This window comes from Salvia miltiorrhiza, chromosome 8 (assembly GCF_028751815.1).
Source record: "Salvia miltiorrhiza cultivar Shanhuang (shh) chromosome 8, IMPLAD_Smil_shh, whole genome shotgun sequence".
In the NCBI taxonomy this organism is placed as follows: Eukaryota; Viridiplantae; Streptophyta; class Magnoliopsida; order Lamiales; family Lamiaceae; genus Salvia; species Salvia miltiorrhiza.
This window is the reverse complement of record NC_080394.1, coordinates 17,939,696-17,964,017: the sequence shown is the minus strand read 5'-3', so window position 1 is coordinate 17,964,017 and position 24,322 is coordinate 17,939,696. Positions and strand designations below refer to the sequence as shown.

General features: G+C 33.4%; 2 protein-coding genes across 5 annotated transcripts; one reads left to right on the top strand and one right to left on the bottom strand.

The window, feature by feature from the left end:
- The first annotated feature begins 16,424 nt into the window (after nt 1–16,424).
- LOC131001621 (polyprenol reductase 2-like) lies at nt 16,425–19,104 on the top strand. Of its 4 annotated transcripts, XM_057928160.1 has the most exons (7): nt 16,425–16,741; nt 17,057–17,449; nt 17,577–17,926; nt 18,132–18,366; nt 18,523–18,621; nt 18,721–18,792; nt 18,899–19,104. In XM_057928160.1, the coding sequence occupies exons 2-7, from the start codon at nt 17,237–17,239 to the stop codon at nt 19,001–19,003; spliced, it is 1,074 nt and encodes a 357-aa protein (XP_057784143.1). In that variant the 5' UTR covers nt 16,425–16,741; nt 17,057–17,236; the 3' UTR covers nt 19,004–19,104. The 4 variants fall into 4 exon arrangements, with proteins under 4 accessions (XP_057784143.1, XP_057784141.1, XP_057784140.1 ...); XM_057928158.1 differs by having other exon boundaries at nt 16,463–16,741; nt 18,721–19,104; XM_057928159.1 differs by having other exon boundaries at nt 16,469–17,449.
- Nucleotides 19,105–21,710: 2,606 nt separating this feature from the next.
- On the bottom strand, nt 21,711–23,302 carry LOC131001654 (transcription factor MYB20-like). Its single transcript, XM_057928212.1, has 3 exons — nt 22,941–23,302; nt 22,684–22,813; nt 21,711–22,446 (listed from the first exon to the last, which is right to left on the bottom strand). Exons 1-3 carry the CDS (start codon nt 23,071–23,073, stop codon nt 21,894–21,896), a joined length of 816 nt encoding a protein of 271 aa, XP_057784195.1. The 5' UTR covers nt 23,074–23,302; the 3' UTR covers nt 21,711–21,893.
- Nucleotides 23,303–24,322: the final 1,020 nt, after the last annotated feature.

The following is a 24,322-nucleotide window of genomic DNA, read 5'->3' as shown; positions in this document are numbered from 1 at the left end:
CAATTAGCACAAGTTACATTGTGTAATTTGTAAAAGTGATGTTAACAAGAATACTGATAAACAAAATGTTAATAACATTCAAGTTAACATGCAGCGGAATTCAAAAATACACATGATACTGTTTTACAGATTATATAAATACCATCCGTGAGGGCCTCATGGCCAAATCCACTATGTTAAACAACATTACAAGGTACAGTATAAGATCTCTTGGTAATCAACCTTTACAGATTTATATGTAAAACACATATTCACTCCGTCGGTCAAAAGTATGTCATTTTTGCCATTTTTCATGTCCATGAAAAGTATGTCAATTTCCTTTTTGAAACATGATCCCACATGTTTTCATTATCATTAATCCTTTCAAACACCTTTTAGTAACAAAAAAAAAACCCTTTATTCAACATCAACCACTCATTTCATACAATGGTGAGAACTTTTTTCCATTACATAAAAATCACCAATCATTTTATTAAAACTTGTGCTCAGATGATAACACTCACTTTTTCATTATTTTTAATGTTCTTATGATGTCAATTTTATAGCGAATTGAGTGTTTGGTAGTTATTTTATGTTTATATTGTTTTATCTTGTGAAATGTGATACTTGCTCGAAGTTTGATGGATTTTACAGAACTATGAAGGCTGAATTTGAATCATGGTCTCACGAAAGTTATAGAGCATATCGTTACGAGTTCGTGGATGCAAATGAATCGCAAATTGGAGTTCGGAAATGGGAGATATAGCCAAGACAAGAAAGACACGCGCAACAGCGGAGTCGTGGCAACTCTGTCGGCGACCTATCCGGCGACCACCGCCTCAAGAAGACATTTTGGCCTGTGAGCGGCGACCCCGGCGGTGAGCGTCGGCCGAGTTGCCAAACTCGCTGTTTTCTCTGCATTTTTGCGGATTTTTGAGTTTTTATCAGTATTTTCGAGTTATGTGTTGTATTTATCCCTTATGCCTATATATAGGTCATTTTCTTGACCTATTAGACACCTATCTTTACTCCTTTTCATATTTTCTTCAGTTTTTAGCTAGACTTATAACTTTATAGTTTTCATAGATTAGATTTATGTTTCTGCAATTTTTTTTTTCAAGATTCAAGATTTCAATTGTTCCTTCATAATTCTTTTCGGTTTTATCAATTTTATTTATTTCAATCGCTTTCTTTTCTATTATGTCTTTTATTTATTTATTTATGTCTAGTTAGTTTCTTTATTTGAAACTATGATTTGTACATAGTTGATTGAATAATATGCAATTATTAATGGAGAGTCAAAGTTTAGTTTTAAGGAAGACTCCCATAATATTGACAACAGAATATTATCAACATTAGGATCAACATTGCTGAAGTTAACATTTACTCTAACAATTTTTATAAAATACTCCCTCCGTCCCTGAAATAATTCATCTTTTTCCTTTTTGGGACGTCCCTCAAATAACTTCATCTTTTTTTTTTCTTTTTTCATTTTTGGACAACTACCCCACCACTAATAATAGCTTATTTATTATTACTTTTCACCACTCTCAATACTAATTATAACACATTTTCACAATTTTAAATAATAATTAACATTTTTTTCTTCACTGTCAATACACTTTACAACTTTTTCTTAAAACTCGTGCCGTCACCAATGTGAAAGTTATTTCACGGACCGAGGGAGTATCAATTTTGTATCTGATCTTTTAAAACATTTCAAATTATTCTTGAGCTAAATATTTTACGTCAAATTAGCGACATGACATGCCGGAGAATACTAGCAGAGGCACATAATTTTTTTTAAAGAGAACTTACACATAAGCTTTTGAGATGTTATGTATCCAATTTGTCGTTGAAAATTTAATCTGATAAAATAATTGAAAATATTTTAAAAGGTTGAATATAAAATTGATATTTCATAGAAATTGGAATAAATTTGAAAAAACTTAAGATCCGGATAAAAAATAAAAACTGACCCAATTTTTATAATGATTACTTCTGAAACATCCATTTCGGTTAGATTTTATCATCTGTGAATTGGTCATTCGTTAATAAAAGTTTGTCCTTTAAAGTGTGGCACACCGAACACAATTATACTAATCCATGACCAACAATATGATTTATCTTCTAATTCGTACCAACTAACGATGTGACAATACAAAGTTTCCGATAAAATTTTGTTTTGATTTCTACTATTTTAATAAGTCGAGATTAACCTTTACTTATTTTTAGGGCCTATAGTAGAAACAAATTTCTCTTTATGAAATACCTTTTTCTACGCACTCTTTATGAAATACCTTAAATACTTATCACTTGGCATTTGGCAAGATTGTAATTTCGATCATCAATGCAACATTAAGTGATTATATTTATACAAAATTTAAATTGTTAAGGCTATATCTCAATATTTAAATAATTAAACATGAATACCATATTTTAAATCGGTTTTTTGTCATAATCCATCCATATATTATTATTATTATTATCAATATCAAACCATTTACATTTTATACATGGCAATGTGAAAAGGTCAATAAGCTAGGCCAAAAACAATATCCTTCCCGAAAATAAAATTGATTCATGGCATCGTATTCTACTATATACATTTTTTTATAGTATATAATTTCGTATGGGTGGTATCCCACCAAAAATGGGTGAAGAATTTCATCTGAAGTCGAATAACATATATGAATATCATGAATTGTTCTACACCTTTTTTTTGGTTAAAATTGTTCTACACTTTTAATTATACTCATCTTCGTATTGATATCTTTTAAAAATACAATTTTTCCAAAAATAAAAATCACATCAACCATTCTAAACCCTCCCATATCAATTTATTTCCCTAAAATCATTCTAGTTGGATTCATATAAATATTTTTGCTGCACTTATAGTATTAATTTTAAAATAAATAGGCTAAAAATTGGCATCAAAATCAGCATACTCCAATATATTCGTCCATGATGAGGGGATAATTTGAAAAATTGTTAATTTGGGTAAAAATAAATAAATGCATGCTTACAGTGATACAGCCGAGCAAGAGATTTTGGTTGACTTATAGAGACGCCCTTGCCTGGATTTTTGTGATTTTTTAATAAAAAAGGCACGACATAGTATTATCCCTACCCCGTTTGAGACAACTCATTTATTAGGATTCATGTTTCGTTTAGTCCCACCAAATAAAATAGGGCCGTTACAGATAGAAGACATGATTAAATGAATCAATAGAAAAGTAGTAATTATTATATAAATTTATAAAATTATTTAATGTAATTTATTATTTATAAATTTTATTTCACTAAAATAGAATATTAAATAGTCTTGAAATAAAAACTGTAAAACTTGCTTGGGTTCGCGGCGTTCGCCTCTCACCGCTGCTTACCGCTCACTGCCTTGATCATGCATATAGTTGAATACAAATGCATAATATGCACACAAATATGTATTGATAATTTTTAATTTAGGCGACTCGACAGCCTCCCGGACTTCGCAAGAGCTGCACCAACTCATCGGGTAATAGATTAAGAATTATCCATATGTGCAATATCATGTATATTTGTATGTAATAACATGCATATTTGTGTTTAATTATATGCATATTCATGTTGTAAGCAAGGCTGTCGTCGAGTACAACTTTCGACGTGTCTCTGTGAAGAAGTCTGAAATTTGTATTCCTATTTTACCCATATGTGTGTGTGTGTGTGTGTTTTTTTTTTTTAAAAAATCTTGGAACGCCACTGTCATGTGTCATGTTTTTAGTGTCAATGTGGTCCAGATTTGAATCTTTATACTAATTAAGGAAGGAGTTCTACGATATTCCAACCATGGATATATATAATATGGTTCTAATGAGAACTATAATTTTTGTGAGAACATGTTAAGGCATTCGTTGTAAAAACTAATGTATTCGTCGCTAAAATTAATGCACTTGAAAACAATAAAAAAAATTCCCTCCAAGATTCGGACTCAGGTGATGCATTCATCCAGCAAGATGATACGTTTGCCATAAATCTTATGATCAGAGGGTTGAAAAGAATTCTCTGTTCTTATCTTATTTAGTGTAATTCTTACTTGAACCTCTCTCTATATAAAATTTTAATTTTGTATCATAATTTATATATGTATGTCTGCACACATATAATAATGTAATATATTTGCGAGTATGTGATTGAAACAGGTATCTCTACGAGCATAGTATAATTTTAATTCATAAATTATCTTATAAAGCCTGCTAAAAAAACTATCTAATCAAGCATGTTGTAGTGTGTAGGCATATACACGAGTCCTGCCTATTAGCTAGACAGCTAAATCTTAACTTAAAACACACTCTTGACGTGTTGGATAAAATAAAAACCATTTGAATACAATATATATTAGAAAGGGCAGCAAGTTTTATGTTTAACAAGCGCAATCAATTAATTAAACACCGGCATTAATAGAGATTCATTCTTTATTGCTTAGAAAATAATCCAATTGCATAATTTAGTCGTACTTTAGCATCTGACAACTGTATGAAGTCGTCGGCGAAGATTCTATTGTATTAAAAATTCTCATTCCATCTTTGAAAATCGCAAATTATCATACATGCATTAAAACTTTCACAATTGCCTTGGAACAGTTAGGTTGCATAACATTAAGAAAATGACTTGGGCAAATTTGAACATGGTAATTTAATAACTTTAACTAAATTGGGATTTTTAGTACCTCAGCTTAGATAGTAAACTATAGGGCAAAAAAAAAAAAACTTATATAAATAACTATATATTCCTATTCATATCGTACTTGATGGTTTGTTGAATTTAAAGGACGTTACTTTTCAAAAATTCTTATTCTTATACATTCCTGTGGGTAAATTAATTTTATATAGTACTCCCTCCGTCCACGAAATGAGTACCCATTTGTGGACGGCACGGGTTTTAAGAAATGTATGGAGTGTAGTGTGAATAGTTTAAGGGTCCCACTTTTTGAGTGTATTAATTAAAGAGATGTGTGGGGTACACTTGCCAAAAAGGGAAATGGGTACTCATTTCGTGGACGGACGAAAAAGGAAATATGGGTACTCATTTCGTGGACGGAGGGAGTACAAAATATGGTGGAGATAATAAATTATTATAGGTTAAGGCCCATTAGCTTTAAATATATGGATCTCATTCATTTAACAGGCCCATGTTTCCCCATTGTACATCAACAAATATGAAATATATCTGTTTTTTTGTAGCTGGGGAAGGAGAGTGGGGATTTAATCCCAACAAATACCCCTATATATTAAGCAAGTGGATCTCATCATAATAATAACAACAACAACAACAATAGAATTGGAGACATTTCAATCACTGTAATTTAAATACGAGTTTCGTAATTGTAATCTTAAAATCTAAAGAAAGAACACTAATAAATAAAATGAGTTAACCGCATATAAATAATTGAACTTTCAATAAATTTTCATTTTGCACGTCAACTTTAAAATTTATATCAAAATTATTTAACTATTATTTTTTCTCATTTTGTATATTCGTCGTATTCTGACATAGTAATATGGCATAAATATGTCCACATGACATAAATGTGATGGCGTGGACGAATAGAAACGATGTCGTATTGTATAGTTGTATGCGAACAACATCATTTCAAATTCTAGACAATTAAAAGTTCTAAAATTCCTTTATTCCTATTTCGTCTCCTTATCATCAACAAAAAGTTTTCATCGATTCCTTCGTTCTCGCTTTCTCTCGTCAGCTTCAAGCCTCTCACTTTCTCCTGATAAAATCCTCTGAATCTTGATTTATATCATAATTTAGTTAGATGTTAATTTTAAACGCAAACGATGTCGTTTTAATATGCCCAAATCAACGTTATTTTAGCATTCGACATATTTGGGCATATAGGATTTCAATTGATCATTTAGCATAAAATTTGGTCGAAAAATAGACAAGTACATATTGAGGAAAAAAAATAATTAAATAACTTTAATATATATTTTAAAGTTAATGTGCAAAATAAGAACTTATTGAAAGTTCAATAATTTATATGCAAATTAATCTTAAATAAAATGTGTTATAGTTTCGGTTGAAACTCGGATGAGAATTGTTTTTTACTTTTTCTTTTTCTTTTGAGGAAATAGAATAGTTGTTTAAATTAGAACCAAAAAACCGATTAACAATTTTCCAGGTTAACATGAGTGTTACTGTGTTAGGCTATGTTTATCAGCAACCATCCAACCACCCAACCATCCAATCATCTTCAATATTTAATTAATTTCTCTATATTCCACATCACTATATTTATCCCAACCCAACCACCTCTATTTTTGTTGATTTATCAATGACCACCCCAACCACCCAACCACAACATTATATATAATTATTTTATTATTATTTTTAATCATAATAATTTTAATAATATTAAATATAAATTAAAATATTAAAAAAATTAAAAGAAAAAAAAAACAAACTAATAAAAATTTAAATTACAACAAACTAAAAATATAAATTACAACAATGCAAACTCGAAATAGAAAAAAACAATACATATTAAGCATTTAATTATCATCGCCAAACTTTTGCCAAATATGCTCGATCAAGTCATTTTTAAGAGCATTGTGAGCTTCCCTGTTACGAAGTTGTGTCCTGTTCCTCATATAGCTTTCAAGACTTGCAATCCGTTCCGTGGAAAATTCAAAATTAGGATCATCATTAGCTTCAACATCTCCACTTTGGCTATTAAACCTTCTAACTTCCATAAATTATGTTGGATCACAGTAATTTAAGTAAGTATGCCGCTCGTCTTCCACTATCATATTGTGCATAATGATGCAAGCAAGCATTACTTTTCCCATCATATCACGATCCCACATGAGACATGGTCGTTTGATAAAATTGAAACGAGCTTGTAAAACTCCAAATGCTCGCTCAACATCTTTTCGAGCAGCCTCTTGATGTTGAGCAAACAGTTGATGTTTTCGAGTTTGTGGACTATTAACAGATTTGACAAATGCTGCCCATGAAGGATATATACCATCAGTGAGATAATATCCCATATCTTTTTTATGGCCATTTATCACATAACTAACCTTTGGTGCTCGACCTTCCAATATATCTGAGAAAACAGGCGATTGGTGAAGCACGTTAATATCATTTCTCGAACCTGGAGTTCCAAAAAATGCGTGCCAAATCCATAAGTCTTGAGATGCGACTGCTTCCAAGATTATTGTTGTCTTACCGCTTCTTCCTGTATATTGGCCAGCCCATGCAGTAGGGCAATTTTTCCATTCCCAATGCATGCAATCAATACTACCAAGCATACCAGGAAAACCGCGTTGAGCACCAACATACAATAGATAAGCAAGATCTTCTTCGGTTGGCCTTCTGAGGTACTCCCCACCGAAGTTGTGAACTACACCTTGCACGAATTTTTCAACTGATTTTCTTATAGTTTGTGCGCTCATCCTAATGTATTCATCGTGCAAGTCTGCTCTTGTTTCGTATGCCAATACTCTCATCGCTGCAGTACACTTTTGAATCGAAGACATACCTAAACGACTAGTCGCATCACGTTTTTGTTGGAAAAATTTGTCTGTGGCAACGAGTTTGTTCATTATTCTTTCGAATAATGGCTTTCGCATACGAAACCTTGTTCGGAAAACTTCAGGAGTGTAGATTGGATCGTTTGAAAAGTATTGCTCGAACACACCTTCATGGCCTTGCTCACGACGACGTTCAATAAATCATCGTGGTGCTCTATCAGTGTTGTTTGTAGGTTGTAAAGATAGAGTTGGAATTTGAAAAGCCACGTCATCGATCATGGAGTCAATGCGTCGATTTTGTAATACATGGTTTTCATGCATTTCATCAAATTCGGTGTAATCGAAAGGATCAAAGCTAGGACTGGAATCATCAAAGTTTTCATTTGATGCCATGTTAGAAATTGCTAGTGGAGTAGTGGGAAAGCTTTGGTTGTGATGAGTTCAATTACTTGTTACTACAGATATATAGAAATTGCTAGTGGAGTAGTTATTGGAATCCAAGTCATTCACGTGGAGTAGCTAGTGTCCAACCACAATAATGAACACACCTTTATGTCATATCCCACTATCATTTGTCCAATACCAATTAATAATTCAGTGGAATCCAATAGCATTCACGTGGAGTAGCTAGTGTCCAACCACAATAATGAACACACCTTTATGTCATATCCCACTATCATTTGTCCAACACCAATTAATAATTCAGTGGAATCCAATGGCATTCACGTGGTATAGCTAATGTGCAACAGAAATAATTGAAACTTTTGCCAGTCAATAATGTTGAATATCTAGTGAAAATAAACTAGTGGCATCCAATGACAATAAAGCATTTGCAGTGACAACTTAAAATCACATCACTTAGATTCAAAATACATAAACTGAAACTTAAATTACATAAATTTAATGTACTGAAGATGAAATTACATGGAATGACATCACACAACAAATTCACGAAAACTAAAATAAACATAAATGTAAACAGAATTATGGAAATAATTCTGCCATAAGTCGATTTTTCATAGACTCTTCTTGAGGAGATAAGTTGCTTTTACCCAGCAATGTGTTAAGCACATTCCATTTTGACATCATCAAAGTGGATTGCATCCTAATTTCTCTCATTCTGTTAATTGCATCGGTTTCCTTCTCATGTACGATCCTCAGCGCTTGAAGTTCTGCAGTAAAATCCTCAGAAATAATCGATTGTTGTGACATTTTTGCTTTTCCTTTTCTTTTTGCTTTTGCTTTGTCTCTACCAGCAGGACGACGAATTGTTGAAGTTTCACTTACAGGAGTTTCAGAGGTTGAGTTGTTTGGATTCTCATCTTCCTCGGTGGTTCTTGATTTTTTTGAACTGCCACGATCTTCTTCAACATCATCTTCATCATCAACTGCACGGGCACGCGTCCGCTCAATGCCCAACTTCAGCTCCCAATTCGGATGATGATGCATGACTTTTTCAAAAACCTCATGGTGCGTAAACTTAGTTGTTCCATAAAAAATTTGCGTTTCCTTCTCAACATCTGCATCAGACATGCCGCTACTTTTTCTGGCATATGCTTCTACATATGCACCCACCCACTTGGTTACATTCACATTCAACCTCTTGTAACGATTTCTCAATGACTCTATGGTTCTTTTCTCTCCCATTAATCGCGAGTTGTCAACTCAAGATTCATCATACATTGCCCGAATGCGTTTCCACAAATTGGCCTTATTTTGATTAGTGCCAACAATTGAATCTGAGCTACAAGTACACCAAGCATACATGAGTGCCAAATCTTCTTGATCACTCCAACCTTTCGGACCGCTGGAGGTGTTTGTGTTTGTGGGGTGAACATTTTCTTGAGTGGAATTTTCATGAGTGAGATCATATGGAAATTGAGGGTTTGAACCAAATCCAAAAACTTGGCTATCAATATTATCAAGATTAGGATAATAATCTTGGGAGTTTGAGAAATTTTGATGATCCTCAAAAAAATTTCTAGGATCCATTGCGAAAAGTGAAAAAATTTTAGTGAGTATGAATATAACAAATGAGGTCTATTTATAGAGATATTAAAAATTATGAATTTTAATATATATATATATATACATACATATATATAGGGGAAGGCTAAAATAAGAACGCTTATTAAAATATAAATTAAGAACCATTTTCAACCCTTATATCATCAAGATCTACGGTTGATTCATCACCTTGTTGGATATATTCATGGTCATGAGTTCGAATCCCAAAGGTAGCAAAAAATTATTTTTTCGATATTCATACCTTTATACAGTTTATTCATGCGTGTTATACATAAAATTCATGCATTTTTGCTGGTTCGTAATTCTTAAAATAAGGGTGGTTTATTGAATAACTGCCCCATATATATATATATATATATATATATATATATATATATATATATATGGTGGGGTTAATATAGAAACCCCCCTTAAGATGAAAACTAGGAACCTAATCATGACCCTTTAAATTTTAGATCTAGTGGTTAGGATTTATTCACTTAAAAAACACGCCTATTTTCTAGTGATTAAGTTGATAGTGCCGTCCTTTTCTTTTCAATTAATTAGAAGGTTAGTTAAGTCTTTTATAATATTCTTATTTAATTAAAGAGCCATTAACAGTATTGAAATTTATTTGTTCATTGTTCCACGCCTATTTCAATGCACCAAATCAATCTATGCATTTGTAATTTCAGCTACGCAACATAATAAAATAACTATGCATTTACAAATATCTGGTGTGTACTATTAACATTATCTAATTAAACACGTCTAGTTGTTTCATGCCTATTTTAATTGTGTTGCATTCCATTTTATTTTGTTGCATAATTAATTATATCATTCATTATAATTATATGTAGATTTCATGTGCACAGTAAATTAAAATTATTGCACATATGTGTGAATGCATACACTTGCATAGTAAATATATAGTTGCATAACATGCTATTGTGTTGCATAATTATTTTATCACTGTTGCATGAATCATTTTTGTGTTGCATAAAACATAGTTGGTATCTGAAGCTGCATAGTTGTTGTAGTGTACTATGTTGCACAAATGAAAAATATAAATGCATAATGTGTTCATTTTAATTGCATATGCATAGTTGGTATCTGAAATTGCATAGTTGATGTAGTGTCCAGTGTTGCACAAGTAAAAAATTGAAATGCATAGTGTATCAATTTTAATTGCATAGTTAGTATCTGAAGCTGCATATGCATTCACACATATGTGCAATTATTTTAATTTATTAGATAATGTTAATAGTACACACCAGATATTTGTAAATGCATAGTTATTTTATTATGTTGCGTAGCTGAAATTACAAATGCATAGATTGATTTGGTGCATTGAAATAGGCGTGTAACAATGAACAAATAAAATTCACTACTATTAATGGCTCTTTAATTAAATAAGAATATTATAAAAGACTTAACTAACCTTCTAATTAATTGAAAAGAAAAGGACGACACTATCAACTTAATCACTAGAAAATAGGCGTGTTTTTTAAGTGAATAAATCATAACCACTAGATCTAAAATTTAAAGGGTCAAGATTAGGTTCCTAGTTCTCATTTTAACAGAGGTTTTTATTAGAACCTCTTCCTATATATATAATATTAAAATTTAATCTTAATATCTAAATTAAAAATATTCAATCAATAAAATAACGCCACATCATCAAAATTTCACCACAAAAGCCAAGAGACCACCCGGTCTCATTTTTGTTCCCAGCCGACCGTGGTCGGTCTCATTGAGATGAATCAAGCCAATTTTTTATTTTTGTTTAATTCACTTTAATGATGTGGCAGGTAGGGCTGTCTAAATGGTTATCGGGTTTTGGGTATCCAATTAACCGAACCGAAATTCTCGGGTTTGGGTATCCAATAACCGAAAATTTCGGGTAATGGATCGGTTTCGGTTATTGTTTTTTGGAAATTTCGGTTATCGGTTAACCCGAAAAACCGATCGGGTTAACCGAATAACCGAAAATTATTTTATTAATTATTTAATATATATATTATCAATATATCATATATAATATATTATATATTTGTAAATTAATATATATATATATATTTGTAAATTATATATATATATATTATATATAATATATTTGTAAATTTACATATATATTATATATTTACAAATATATTATAAATTTGTAAATTTATAATATATATTGGTAAATTTACAAATATATTATATATATATAATATATATTATATATTTACAAATAATTTACATATATATTATAATATATTTGTAAATTTACATATATATTATATATTTGTAAATTATTTAATATATATATATAATATATTTGTAAATATATATTATATATTTGTAATTTCTTTTAGAGTAGATAGAGCAAAAATTATTTGAATTTTATTTTTTAAATGGGTATTTCGGATACCCAAATAACCCAATTGGTTAACCGAAGCGGGTATTGGGTAACCGAACTTCTAAAACGGTTCGGGAACGGTTATTGAAATTTGGTAATTTCGGGTTCGGGTAACCGAAAATTCGGGTACGGGTAACCGAACCCGAACCGATCGACAGCCCTAGTGGCAGGTCGACCTTGGGCGAGATGGTCACTGTTATACGCAGTCTTAGTGTGAACCAAAATTATGGTTTAGGGGGGTGTATTCGTTGTGGAATTTGATGGATTTCTATGGATTTTAAAAGTCTGGGTGTATTCGTTCAAGACTTTTAAAAATCTGTAGAAATATGGGTGTATTCGTTCAAGACTTTTAAAAGTCCATATAAATCTGGGTGTATTCGTTCAAGACTTTTTAAAATCCATACAAATCTAGGTGTATTCGTTATTCCATTGACTTAAAATCCGGAATGACTTTCATGGATTTCATCCAAAAAATACACACGACGAAATTCGGCCAAGAACCACGAGAATTGAAATCCATGAAGTTTTAAGCGAGCGCTGAGTTCCAGCGCCCGCGGCCAAGAAGCCAGCGAGCGGTGGAACTCAACAATCGTTGAAAGTGTCCAGCGAGCGCTGGGTGTGCGCGGGCGCTGGGCCCAGGCAGCCCAGCCCACCCACGCTTTTTAAATACAGCTCTTCGGTTTTCTTTTCCTCATTCCACAGAAGCATACTCCAAAAATATACCACAGAAGCAGACTTTGGTTTTCCAGCGCTCGCTGGAACTCAGCGGTCGGTGGGTTTCCAGCGGGTGTTGGGACTTCGCGGGCGCTGGGTCTCTTCTAGCAGGCGCTGGTTTCATGGAATTCAATTCCAAAATTATCCCGTAAAGTCTTCGAAAATCAGTGAAAATCGGGGTGAAATCCAACCACGAATTCTTTGAAAGTCGTCTGGAATCTATGTGAATTCCATGGACTTTTTAAAGTCTGTGGAAATCCACAACGAATACACCCCCCTTAGTTAAGTTTGGTTTGTTAAAGTCGTCACGCTCTTTATGAATTATTAGTATAATGCCCACGTAATGTGTGTGTATTAATTTATATTTTATTAATATTAATAAATTTAATATGCATAACAAAATATAGATAAATGTCGATTAAGAAATAAGAAAATTTTATATAAGCGCCTAATGAAACTATACTTGCCTAACTAAACTATAACAAACTAGTGTATTACCCGTCGAAATTCGACGGGTACATATTTTCTTGTAATTTATATTTTATGTTATTCTTATGATAATTATATAAAATAATTTTTTTATGTAAATTATTTATATAATTAATTAAATTAAATTAGTAATACATTTTAAATTATATTAATCTCAACAACTTTTAGTAATTAAATTATTAATTTTGTTGAGATCATAAAAATACCCATCAGTTTTCATATGAAATTTTATAAAAAGTTGACGTGTAAGAAAAAAAAAGAGTAGAAATACATATAAATTTGACATAGGTATGATGGAGGATTGATTTGTTGCATTTGTTGTTACAAGATTTATTAATTTTGTTCAATTTTTTTTTTATTTGGCCTTTTGACCATAATTTTATATGGAGTTTGAAAAATCATAATTGAATTGTGAGTATCATATAATTCCGAACTTCTAAAAGCATAACTAATTATGAAAATAATCTCGCCTGATATTTAAAAGACCATAACTGATTTATAGAACATCGTATCATTTGGAGTTTTAAGACCAACCAAGTTGTGGGCATCATCTCGTCGCAGATTTGACAGATCACCTCTAACTTCTGAGCATCATCTTGTCTGAAACTTGAAAGAGAATCATCTCGTCTAAAACTTGAAAGAACATCATCTCGTCTGGAGTTTTGAGCATCATCAAATATGAAATTATATTCAACCATGACTCCAATTGTCAACTATCTAACAAACATAACTCTAACAATTTAGATATTTTATTTATGTATGTAATTTTATTAGTACAAACTCTAGAGAGAAAGGAAATAGAAGAGTTCTTAAAGCAATAAAAGAGAGAGCGTGTGCTTTATTTCATCATCGTAGGTATTTATAGGCATTACAGTCGGGGTAAAGTAGTAAATTCATTTGGTCATCTATTCTGCATGCTCGTCATTAAACTAATTAAGGCTATTATTAGATTATAACTTGTCAGGTCGTTGTCCCCTAATTATAGAGCTGGATTTTGTCCTCATCATCCCGCTCTGTATTTCCTTCCTTGGGGCAGACTTCTACTCTTTGGCTCCGCTCTGCTAAGTAGCTCCGCCTTCTGGCGAATTGTCTCTGGCGTGTGGCTCCACGCTCTGGCTCCAATAGCTTAGCTCTGACTCTGGATCTGGCGATTTGGCTCTGGCTCTGACTCTAACGACTTAGCTCTGACTCTGGATCTGGCGACTTGGCTCTGGCTCTAACTTTAATGACTTAGCTTTGGCAGCTCTGCTCTGGCAACTTGGCTCTGGCCCTCTGCTCTGGAAGCTCTGCTCTAGTTAGCTCTGGCTCTGGCAGCTCTGCTCTGGAAGCTCTGCTCTGGCAGTTCTGCTCTGGAAGCTCTGCTCTGGAAGCTTTGCTCTGACATCTCTGCTCTGGTTAGCTCTGGCTCTGGCATCTCTGCTCTGGCAACTTGACTCTGGCCCTCTGCTCTGGTTAGCTCTGTCTCTGGAAGCTCTGCTCTGGCAGCTCTGTTCTGGAAGCTTTGCTCTGCCAACTCTGCTCTGGTAAGCTCTGCTCTGGAATTTTTCCTCTGCCTATTTCTCACAGCTTCTTTGCTCTCTGCTGCTCATCTTTGGTATTCCAAGCAAAGCCACGTGTCCTGATCTTAGGACCTTGCATATTTCACCCCTCATCAGAGTTGATAAATCATATTGCTTCCATGCAACAATCACAACACACTTGATAGCAGATGCCAAAATTCTTTCCAAAATTTGTTCTTTCTAAAATAATAATCATTCTATATTTAAAATAGTGAAACACGTTATTAAATTAGGAAACTAATTTAATACTTACCATAGGTGTGTAGGAAGAATCACGGCAGACCAGGAAATGGAGGTATCAAAACAGAGAAGTCGTCGGTGGGGTGGGGGTCGACGGCACGGTGGACGAACTCCAGGGCTCAGCGGTGGCTCGGCGGCGGACGAACCGCAAGCTCAACGGCGACTATTTCGCCGGAGTCTACAAGAAGGAACGACAACGGGTTATAGGAAAAAGAAATCTTAGGGCTCTTGTATTAATTGCTTCGAATGGAGAATTCTCATGGGTTTAAGAAGTGGAAACAAAATCGAACTAATTAAGGAATGGAAGAGGGAGTCAGAGATGAGGCGGAGCAACGCCGCCCTTAGGACGGCGGCGACGCCTGAATTTAGAGTGAGAGAGAGGCGGGCAGTTTAAGGGGGGAATTAGGGCTTGATTTGAGTGCAATCGACTTTAGAGAGAGAAAAGGATCGTGAGAAGAGAGAGACAGTGGAGGGGGAGACGACGCCGATCGGATTCAGGGACGGCGGCGATGGGGTGAGGAAGAGGGAGGCGTGACTTTTGTTTTAAAAGTGAGAATGAGAATATATAGATTGGATTCTCAAATGCCACGTTGGAGATTGAGATTGAAAAGAAAGAATTTGAGGCCTGCCGCGTAGGCTAAGGCCTAATCGTATTATAGATTATTATTATTATTATTATTATTATTATTATTATTATTATTATTATTATTATTATTATTATTATTATTATTATTATTATTATTATTATTATTATTGTAGTAATGGACGAACAGAAACAAATAAAGTTTGCAGAAATGAAAAATATATTTTTCTTCCCTATATAAATAAAATGTATGGATTTATTTTATAAAAAATAAAAATAAAATTTTAATTATTTTGATAGACATAAAATAAGATTTTGTTTTAAAGTAATCAGTTTATAGAATTTGTGCCTTATTATGCAAACATGTAAATCAATGACCGGACCCATTTATAATTTACATATATGTGCATGTCTCAATTCAAACTTAATTTAGAATTAATTTTATTAAAAATTAAGAATATAAATATTATATATATATATATACATATAATATGTACGCTATTGAGAAATATAAAATTAATAACAAATATATATTTAATCACTAACATTCAATTAAAATAATTTATCGTATATAGATTATAATTTTTTTCTTATCAGACATGTAAATCTAATTATTATCTAGAAAAAATAAATAATAAAATTTATTAATTTAGATTATATGTAATGTTAATATTATATATATATATATATATTATTAATTATATTTATTACGATTAATGAATCTTTATATAGAATGTAATAGTTAATTAATTAATAAATGATGAAGATTATATATGGTAAATTTTGAAATGGTGAGATTTTAGATATGCCACATAGGTTAAGGCTTAATCTAATTTAATATACATAATAACAAAATATAGATAAATGTCGATTAAGAAATAAGAAAATTTTATATAAGCGCCTAATGAAACTATACTTGCCTAACTAAACTATAACAAATTTGGGCCATTAAACAAACAAAGAGCCCGACTAAATTAAAAGACAACAATGAAAAACAACATAAAATCCAAACAAAAAACTTAATCTTGCGCCGCTTCTTTCTTCTTACTCTCGTCTCCTCTCTCTCGCATTCTTGGCAGCGCCGCTTTCCGGCCTCTCCGTGCCGCCGCCCTCGCCGGCTTGCTCAACCCTCTCGTCTCCCAGTTTCTCTAATATCCTCTTTCGATGCGCCGCCGCCCTCCCAGACTCGCCCAGCCTTCCCCGTCGCCCCGCCTCCTCCGTCCTTGACGCCTGCGTTCAGGTAAAGCCAAAAACAAAGGACGCCGCTTCTTCTTCACAATAGCCTTTTATTTTTCAAAGTTTATTTCTCTTCAATCCGCTGCCGTGAGAAAAGGTCATTTATGTAATGAGATTTGCAAGTTTGTCTATTTTTGTGAAGGTAGATTAATGGATCTGAAAAACTGCTTTGATGAAAATTTTGAGCTGGACATGTATTTATAGCATTGGTTTATTGGAGCCCAAATCTTCATCTAGAAAAGAGTGATTAACTTATGTGTATTAACTGCAAGGTTTAGCAATACCCAATAGTTATTTATGCATTATAGATTTCCAACAGATATACTGCTGCACTCTATTGGCGGGAAAATGGCTAAGTATGGATGCGTTTGGCTTTATATATATAGAGATAGATTACTTGGCGAAGATGCAGCTAACTAAATTTATGGCTGAATTTAAACCCACTCCTTCTAAATTCCAAAACCCCACGCGAAGCGATTCTCAAAATTAATTACCAAATATGTCGTCTTGGATTGAAAGCTTCTTCAGCTCCTTAGAATCACTGCTTAATCAGGCGTCATCCATGGCGGTCGAGGCGCTGCTTAGAGCAGCCTGGATTGCATGCACGCTGCCACTTCTGGCGGCGTTGATTACCTTCCCTAAAATCAACGCATTTCGCCACTTCGTGCTTCAGCTCGCCGTCCGCGGCAAGATTATGGACTCTTCCTCCAGAGTGAGTAATTTAATTTTTGTGTAGAATCGCCAGTTTTCTCATAGGAATGTGCTGCTTTAATAATGTGTATCACTTTGAAGATGATTGCCGGTTAATGTAGCACGATTTGTGCCTTCTTTTGCTGCAGAAATTCACTATTCCTCAGAAATATTTTTGTCATTTTTACATTGTTGGTGTTATATGGACTACTTTTCTACTTGTGACTACTTGGATCTATGCATACAAAACGACTGCAATAGTTTCCGAGTCATCCCTGTATTCGAGTATTGCTAGCCAGTTGACTGGAGTTTCGCACGAGTTGTCCTTGCACAAGTCCCATTCATCGGTGGTTGATTACAAATATGGGATATGGAAGTCTGTGTTTTTGCTTCTGTTGATGGAAGCTCAAATCTTGCGGCGCCTTATAGAGAGTATATACGTGTTCAAGTATAGTCCCTCTGCTCGGATGCATATTGCTGGTTACCTCACCGGCCTTTTGTAAGTCTTACTGCACCTTCTCTGATGTATAGAACATTGGAGCTGATTGATCATAAAATGGTTGTGTCAATTTACATCATCTTGAATTTTGTGTTGTTGCTTGTATGATATCATGTAAATTCTATCTTGCCCCTAGTTTTAATTAGAAAATAAGAAAAGAATGAAAATCCAAATGCACTCTTATGACTTACCTTTCTTGTAATAGTTTCTATACTGCAGCTCCACTATCCCTCTGCTGCACATACTCTATGGAGGTGTTCAAACTTGTGGCAAATTTGCTTGTAGAATTTATTGTTAAAGGGAAAGATAGAATGCAAGTCACGGAACTTAGTTTTTGGGGGCATGTGTATCCTCTTTTGCAACTCAAATGGTATGAATGGATTGGTGCTGCTTTTTTCTTATGGGGTTGGATTCATCAACTCCGTTGCCATGCCATTCTTGTGAGTCTTTCGCGTCACAATCTATTTTATAGTGTTAACTTGGCTGGCTTTGTTCTATGTATTGTTGGTAGAGCATATGTAACCCTAAGAATACACGTCATTTGCATTGGGATACTACATTGATAACACTTCTCCTACTGTTTCTGATAAACTCAGGGCTCTATAAGGGAAAATGGTCATAAGGTCGATGAGTATGCAATTCCTGAGGGTGATTGGTTTGAATATGTTTCGTCTCCGCATTATCTTGCTGAATTTGTGAGTCTTTTTTTCTTGTGATTGTATAAAGATGAAAGAGGCAATTTTTTTTCCTAAGCAAGTTCACTTGGATCTTACATTTGCCCTTCTGTCATGGAGGTTATATATGGCGGGCTGGTGATTGCAAGCGGCTTTTATGATATTACAATCTGGTTGGTCTTTGTTTTCGTGGTAAGTCTTAATTTTCTTGACATTGCTAAGAATGTGGTACCCATTCATCTACGCATACATAAAAATGGCCGATGTTTAACTTTGGTGATAATTGTACCGTTGTTAGGTGGCCAATCTCTCCCTTGCTGCTGGCGAAACTCATAAATGGTACATTCATAAATTTGACAACTATCCTAGAAACCGTTACGCTATCATCCCTTTCATTTACTAATGTTGATTATCTATATAGCCTCCTTGTATTATATACATGATACTCTCGAATCTGTTGTTCTTCGTAATATATGAATTGTAGTGGCTGAACTACTTACTGTATCTCTTCTTGTTATTTTGATATGCATTGTGTGATGACCAAACATTCATCAATTATGTCGTTTTTCTTTGAAATTCTTGAAATGAACTTTTATAGGTCTAAGCTTTTGGATCAAAATTTTCAAAAAGAAAAGAAAAGAATGGGACAATCTTATATTGGAACGATATTAGTAATATGATTAGGAATAAAGAAGAGAAGGAAAATGATTTTCGAGAAAAATTCCAAACAAAGCCCAAGTTATTGCTCCGAGAACTATTTATGGAGGGTCCAAAATAGCCTATACTAGCCCATACCTAGAAAAAAGAAAATTTGAAATCTATTTCCATCAGCTTTCGGTTTCCTCGGCTCAGTTATTTTATATAAAAAAATGAATCAAATTATCTTCTAAAATAATAAACTCAGTTTAATTTTCAAACTTTGGTATATAGATACAATTTGGATTTGTTTGTGATTTTTTCGTAATTTTAGTTTTAAATTGAGCTGATTATTGCACACCCCTCTTCTAGCCAAACCTATGTCTATCTTGTACTCAACCTGTCCTATTATAAATGTCTCATTACTTTTGGACACAGAGATTAAAAAATGTATAGAATGTAGATAAAGTGTGTTGATGAAAATTATTTAAATATAGATATAGTGACATAATATATTGCCAAAAAAAGAATGAGACATTTGTAATGAGATGTCCCATTATGAAAAGTGAGATATTTGTAATGGGACGGAGGGAGTATTATTGTATTTTTGTTAACTGTTATCTACTTTTACCCAACATCAAATACAACACAATTATCTACAATTCTGTAGCTCTATATGGATTAGACATTTTATTTCATATACATCTTTTTCCTTCTCCTTTTCATTCTATAAAGTCTAGGAATAGAGATCACTCTCTTGACCTTTTTGCATACGCTAAGTTTGGCTGCATATAAGGGCAGACAAATCTTCCAAATGCGTTAATGGCAGCTGCAGGTTTTGTTAGGCAAAGTTGCACTATGAAATTTTTTGTCACGTGCTCAACCATTGTGTCCGTTGAAATGTAAACTCATTCAATTGAGTTTAAGACAAATACATTAATCTTCACAAAATATTGTATTGGTTAATTAATTTAGGATATGGATGAAAGAATCTTCTCTCATTTGCTCTTTTTTTTTCTTGTGGAAAGAAAAAGTTACAGTTGCTGACTTTGGGAAATCGCACACTGATGTGTTAATAGTATGGGAAAGAGATTAAAATGGCAAATCACATTATGAAAATATAGTGCGACGAACTTGATTTAAAAACACTAGCAAAATTCGAACCCATATTCTGTGACCACATTTTCGCCTAATTCCCTACTATGCCACCTCTAGGAGAATTGGATGAATGAATGAATTATAACCATATGCAAATATGAAGCAATCTTTGAGTCTTCTCGATCACTCTAGTTTACTACTTTTCATTTATATAGATGTTAAATTCTACATTCAATTTCATTGACGAGTTAATTTGCGGTTGCAAATAAAATAAATGATACTCACTTCATTCATAAAAAGTGTACAATTTTCTTTATGGATACTTTTATTTTTGAGACACTTAATTCTTATAATTAAACTCTGCAATCACTCATTATTTACAAAAGGAAAAAAAAAATTATGATTCGCACTTTTTCTACTAAAAAGTATCTACCAAACATTTACTTAAATATTATGGGACATTTTTTTCGCTCAAAAGCATCTATAAAATATTTATTAAAACTAGTGTCATTCATAAAGTGCTATATTTTTTTGTGGATCAATGGAATAATATATTTGAGGATTAAGTCTAATCTTTTTTTTTTTTGAAACTCGGATTAAGTCTAATCAATTACCTATAAATGATATAATTAATAAAGAAAAAATTACAATGCAGACTCGAATTGTGGACTTCATTTCCAATCCCTACTATGCAAAAATACATTTGCCTTACTCATTTTCTACTTCTACTTGCACCTTTTTCGATCCTATATCATTTGTCATAATCATATACCATCATTGTAGTGGATCTCTCCACTAGTATAATCATATATTTATACTACCCACGAAAATAACTTTTTCCTTTTCATATTAAGCAAAGTTCAAAATAGAAACATAATCAACAAACATACCTTCGTTTTTCAAAATTATAACTCTAAATGTCAAATTGTTCATCATACTGAAATTATTACCTTTATACAAAAAACAAGTACAATTCTCGAGTGTATTAACTATATTTTTTTTTACTAAACAAACATAAATTTTAAAGGCCGACTTACGGTCACCATCTGAATCGGCCGAAACATTTGGCCCAATTAATGACATACTTAAAAAATAGATGGCATTACTTTTTTTTTTTTTTTTTTTTTTTTTTTTTTGATCGGTCAAAGTCATGTTAGATGTTAGTAGTTAGTTCCCCATCCACTCCAAGAACTACCTTATCTCTCCATTCACCAAACTCCACCTTATATCTCCAATCACCAATTCGTTCCCAAGAGGGATCAAACCCGGGTCACTTCACTTAAGTGAGGACCCGGTGGAATAGATGGCATTACTGGAAATATTAAAACAATCATCCCCTAAAATAACGAGTTAAACTTCTATCTTATATTCTCATATTTCAGCTCAACAATATCTAATATTAATATTAATGACATCCAATATACAAGAGATGGTTAATATTGGTTATCTAAATTTTCCGAGCAACTAAAGTGTGGGCGAAAACTCAGAAAAATAATTTGAATCTTGGCTCTCTCTCCATCACCAAAAATTATTCACTAAAAAGAAGAAACTAAAACGATTCACATGACATCAAATTTCCAACAATCTTCATCTCCAATGATGATCGGCAAGGAAGATTCAAAGTCGAGTGCAGCTTTCCCGTTGAAATCGCCCAACAAATCAAAGACGTCTCCGAATTCTTGGTCCCAGATGTTGGTGTTCAGTATCTCGCTGCAGTAATCCTGGAAGCTCTGCGCCGCGTTTGACGACGACGAAGACGACGAGCACGACGGAGAGTGGTGATCGGACGGCGGGAGCAGGATCTCGTGGGGCTCCATCACGGGAATTTCGTCAATGCAGAAATCCGAGCTGTTGACTAATAACACATCGCTTGACTCAAAGGGGCTCATGATTTTGTCATCATTGCTTTCGTCAGTTGAAATGGTTGACTGCTCAAATGTGGTGGTGGACTCGGTCGCACCCAACTCATCCACGGCGGTTGGCGGCGGCAGAGGCTGGTGGGTGACGGGGTCGATTCCCATTTTCTTCAGCTTCTTTTTTATGTGTGTGTTCCAATGATTCTTGATTTCGTTGTCTGTTCTCCCGGGGAGATGAGAGGCAATCTTGGACCATCTGCACATTTTTTTATTCTCTCTTAAAAATTACTAATAATAATAATAAAAAACGTGGATGTAAAAGTGATGATGAATTGGAGCACGGCTGTCTACAAACCGTGATGAGCCTGTCTGCCACATTCTATATTGAGTTATAAGATTGAAAAAAGAATTTGAGAAAATTAAGGAACTAATAGTGCAATGAAATAGTAGTACTAGTTTTTTTCTTTTTCAAGAATCTGATTGGATGAACAACCTGTTCCCTAGCTGGGCATGAAGATCAATCACCAATTTCTCTTCACACGCAGAGAGAAGTCCTCTCTTCAAATCTGGCCTGAGATAGTTAGTCCATCTCAATCTGCAGCTCTTTCCACACCTCAGCAGACCTGCACCATTTTCATCCAAAACCCACTAATTAATTAATTTTTAGTATACGTATAACGATACACATATATAAAATTATTAGAAAGTGAAATATAAAATGTGTATTTTATGTTTGAGTCTGCAAACGACCTGCAAGTTTAGGGAGAGCTCTCCAGCAGCATTGGCCATTAGTGAGAATGAAATTGATGAGTTTCTTATCTTCATCAGCGGTCCAAGGCCCTTTCTTTAATCCAACTTTGTCACAGCAAGGCTGTCTCCCCATCTTCTTCAATTAACCATTTACTTTCACAGGAAAATTCAAAAGATTTTGCAGAGTGATAGAAATGAATTGGGAGAGAGAGAGCAACAAGTTTAGAATTGTGAGCACCACATTCCATACTTATATATACAGCTGCGGGTAGTACCTGCTCAGTCCACGCTGGGATCCCATTCCAGCATTTAAAATTAAAATAAATGCAAAAGAATTTGTTGTCCAAAGAAAGAAAAAGACAAGAATTAAATATATGGTAATGATAATGATGCAAGAATTTAGCAAGTGCCACACGTTGGTCAGGGATGAAGCTTGTCCTCGCGCGTGTTTAATGAAACCGCCACCCCAATATTATCTTTTTTCACTTTCTTCTTTTTAAAACATACTATTAATGAAATAACAAATTAATGTTGAGGATAATCAAATTAAATTAAATGCGGAAAACTGGTATTTCATTATCTCTCCTTTTTGTTTTTGTATAATGCCGAGCACGTGTAATTATATCAGGATAATATAGTCAAATGAAATAGGAGCTAATGAGGCCTAGTTTGAGCGGCAAAATTGAGACATTAAAAAATTTTCATTTGTGAGAGGTCTTGAGTTCAATCTCACAGGTGAGCGAGCGGTGTAGTTTTCTCATTTTTGTGTGGATATTATTCTCACCTTTGTATTGGTAGTGGTCCCGCCTATATACAGTTATTTTTCTGTCTTTGTGTGGTGTAGAGGTCTCGCTTGCGTATCATTTTTGTGTGAATAGTATTCTCACCTTTGTGGGTGGTAGTGGTCCCGCCTACATACAGTTATTTTTTCATCTTTGTGTGGTGTAGAGGTCTCGCATTTTTGTGTGAATATTATTCTCACCTTTGTGTGGGTAGTGGTCCCGCTTACATGCAGTTATTTTTTCATTTTTGTATGGTACGGTGTAGTGGTTTCGCTTGCGTGCAAGTTGCTTATTTGATTATATTTAGAGATCTCTTATAATTTTAATCTAAAAAAATAGAATGTTTATTTGATTATATCTTATTAAAAAAAATAGAAAATAGGAAGGAAGTGGTAGCACTATTTATGAGTTCATTTATTCAATGAGGATATATAGTTAGGGTTATATTTGGATTTTGTTATATTCCAGAAACTGCGGAGAATTTTTTTTAAAACAAAATGTTGGATAGATTTAATTTTTATCGAAACTACTCAAGAAAGTAGTTAGAATATATTGTATTTCAAATATTATAATTAAAATATACATATCATTATTAAAATA

What these genes read in the sequence shown, in the direction of transcription:
- LOC131001621 (XM_057928158.1), top strand. Translation starts at nt 17,237, where the DNA reads ATGTCGTCTTGGATTGAAAGCTTCTTCAGCTCCTTAGAATCACTGCTT. An exon ending in TTATGGACTCTTCCTCCAGA is followed by an intron (nt 17,450 to 17,576) that starts GTGAGTAATTTA and finishes CTTTTGCTGCAG; the next exon opens with AAATTCACTATTCCTCAGAA. An exon ending in CGCATTATCTTGCTGAATTT is followed by an intron (nt 18,622 to 18,720) that starts GTGAGTCTTTTT and finishes TCTGTCATGGAG; the next exon opens with GTTATATATGGCGGGCTGGT.
- LOC131001654 (XM_057928212.1), bottom strand. Translation starts at nt 23,073, where the DNA reads ATGGGGAGACAGCCTTGCTGTGACAAAGTTGGATTAAAGAAAGGGCCT. An exon ending in AGCTCTCCCTAAACTTGCAG is followed by an intron (nt 22,814 to 22,940) that starts GTCGTTTGCAGA and finishes AAAATGGTGCAG; the next exon opens with GTCTGCTGAGGTGTGGAAAG. An exon ending in CATGCCCAGCTAGGGAACAG is followed by an intron (nt 22,447 to 22,683) that starts GTTGTTCATCCA and finishes AAAAATGTGCAG; the next exon opens with ATGGTCCAAGATTGCCTCTC.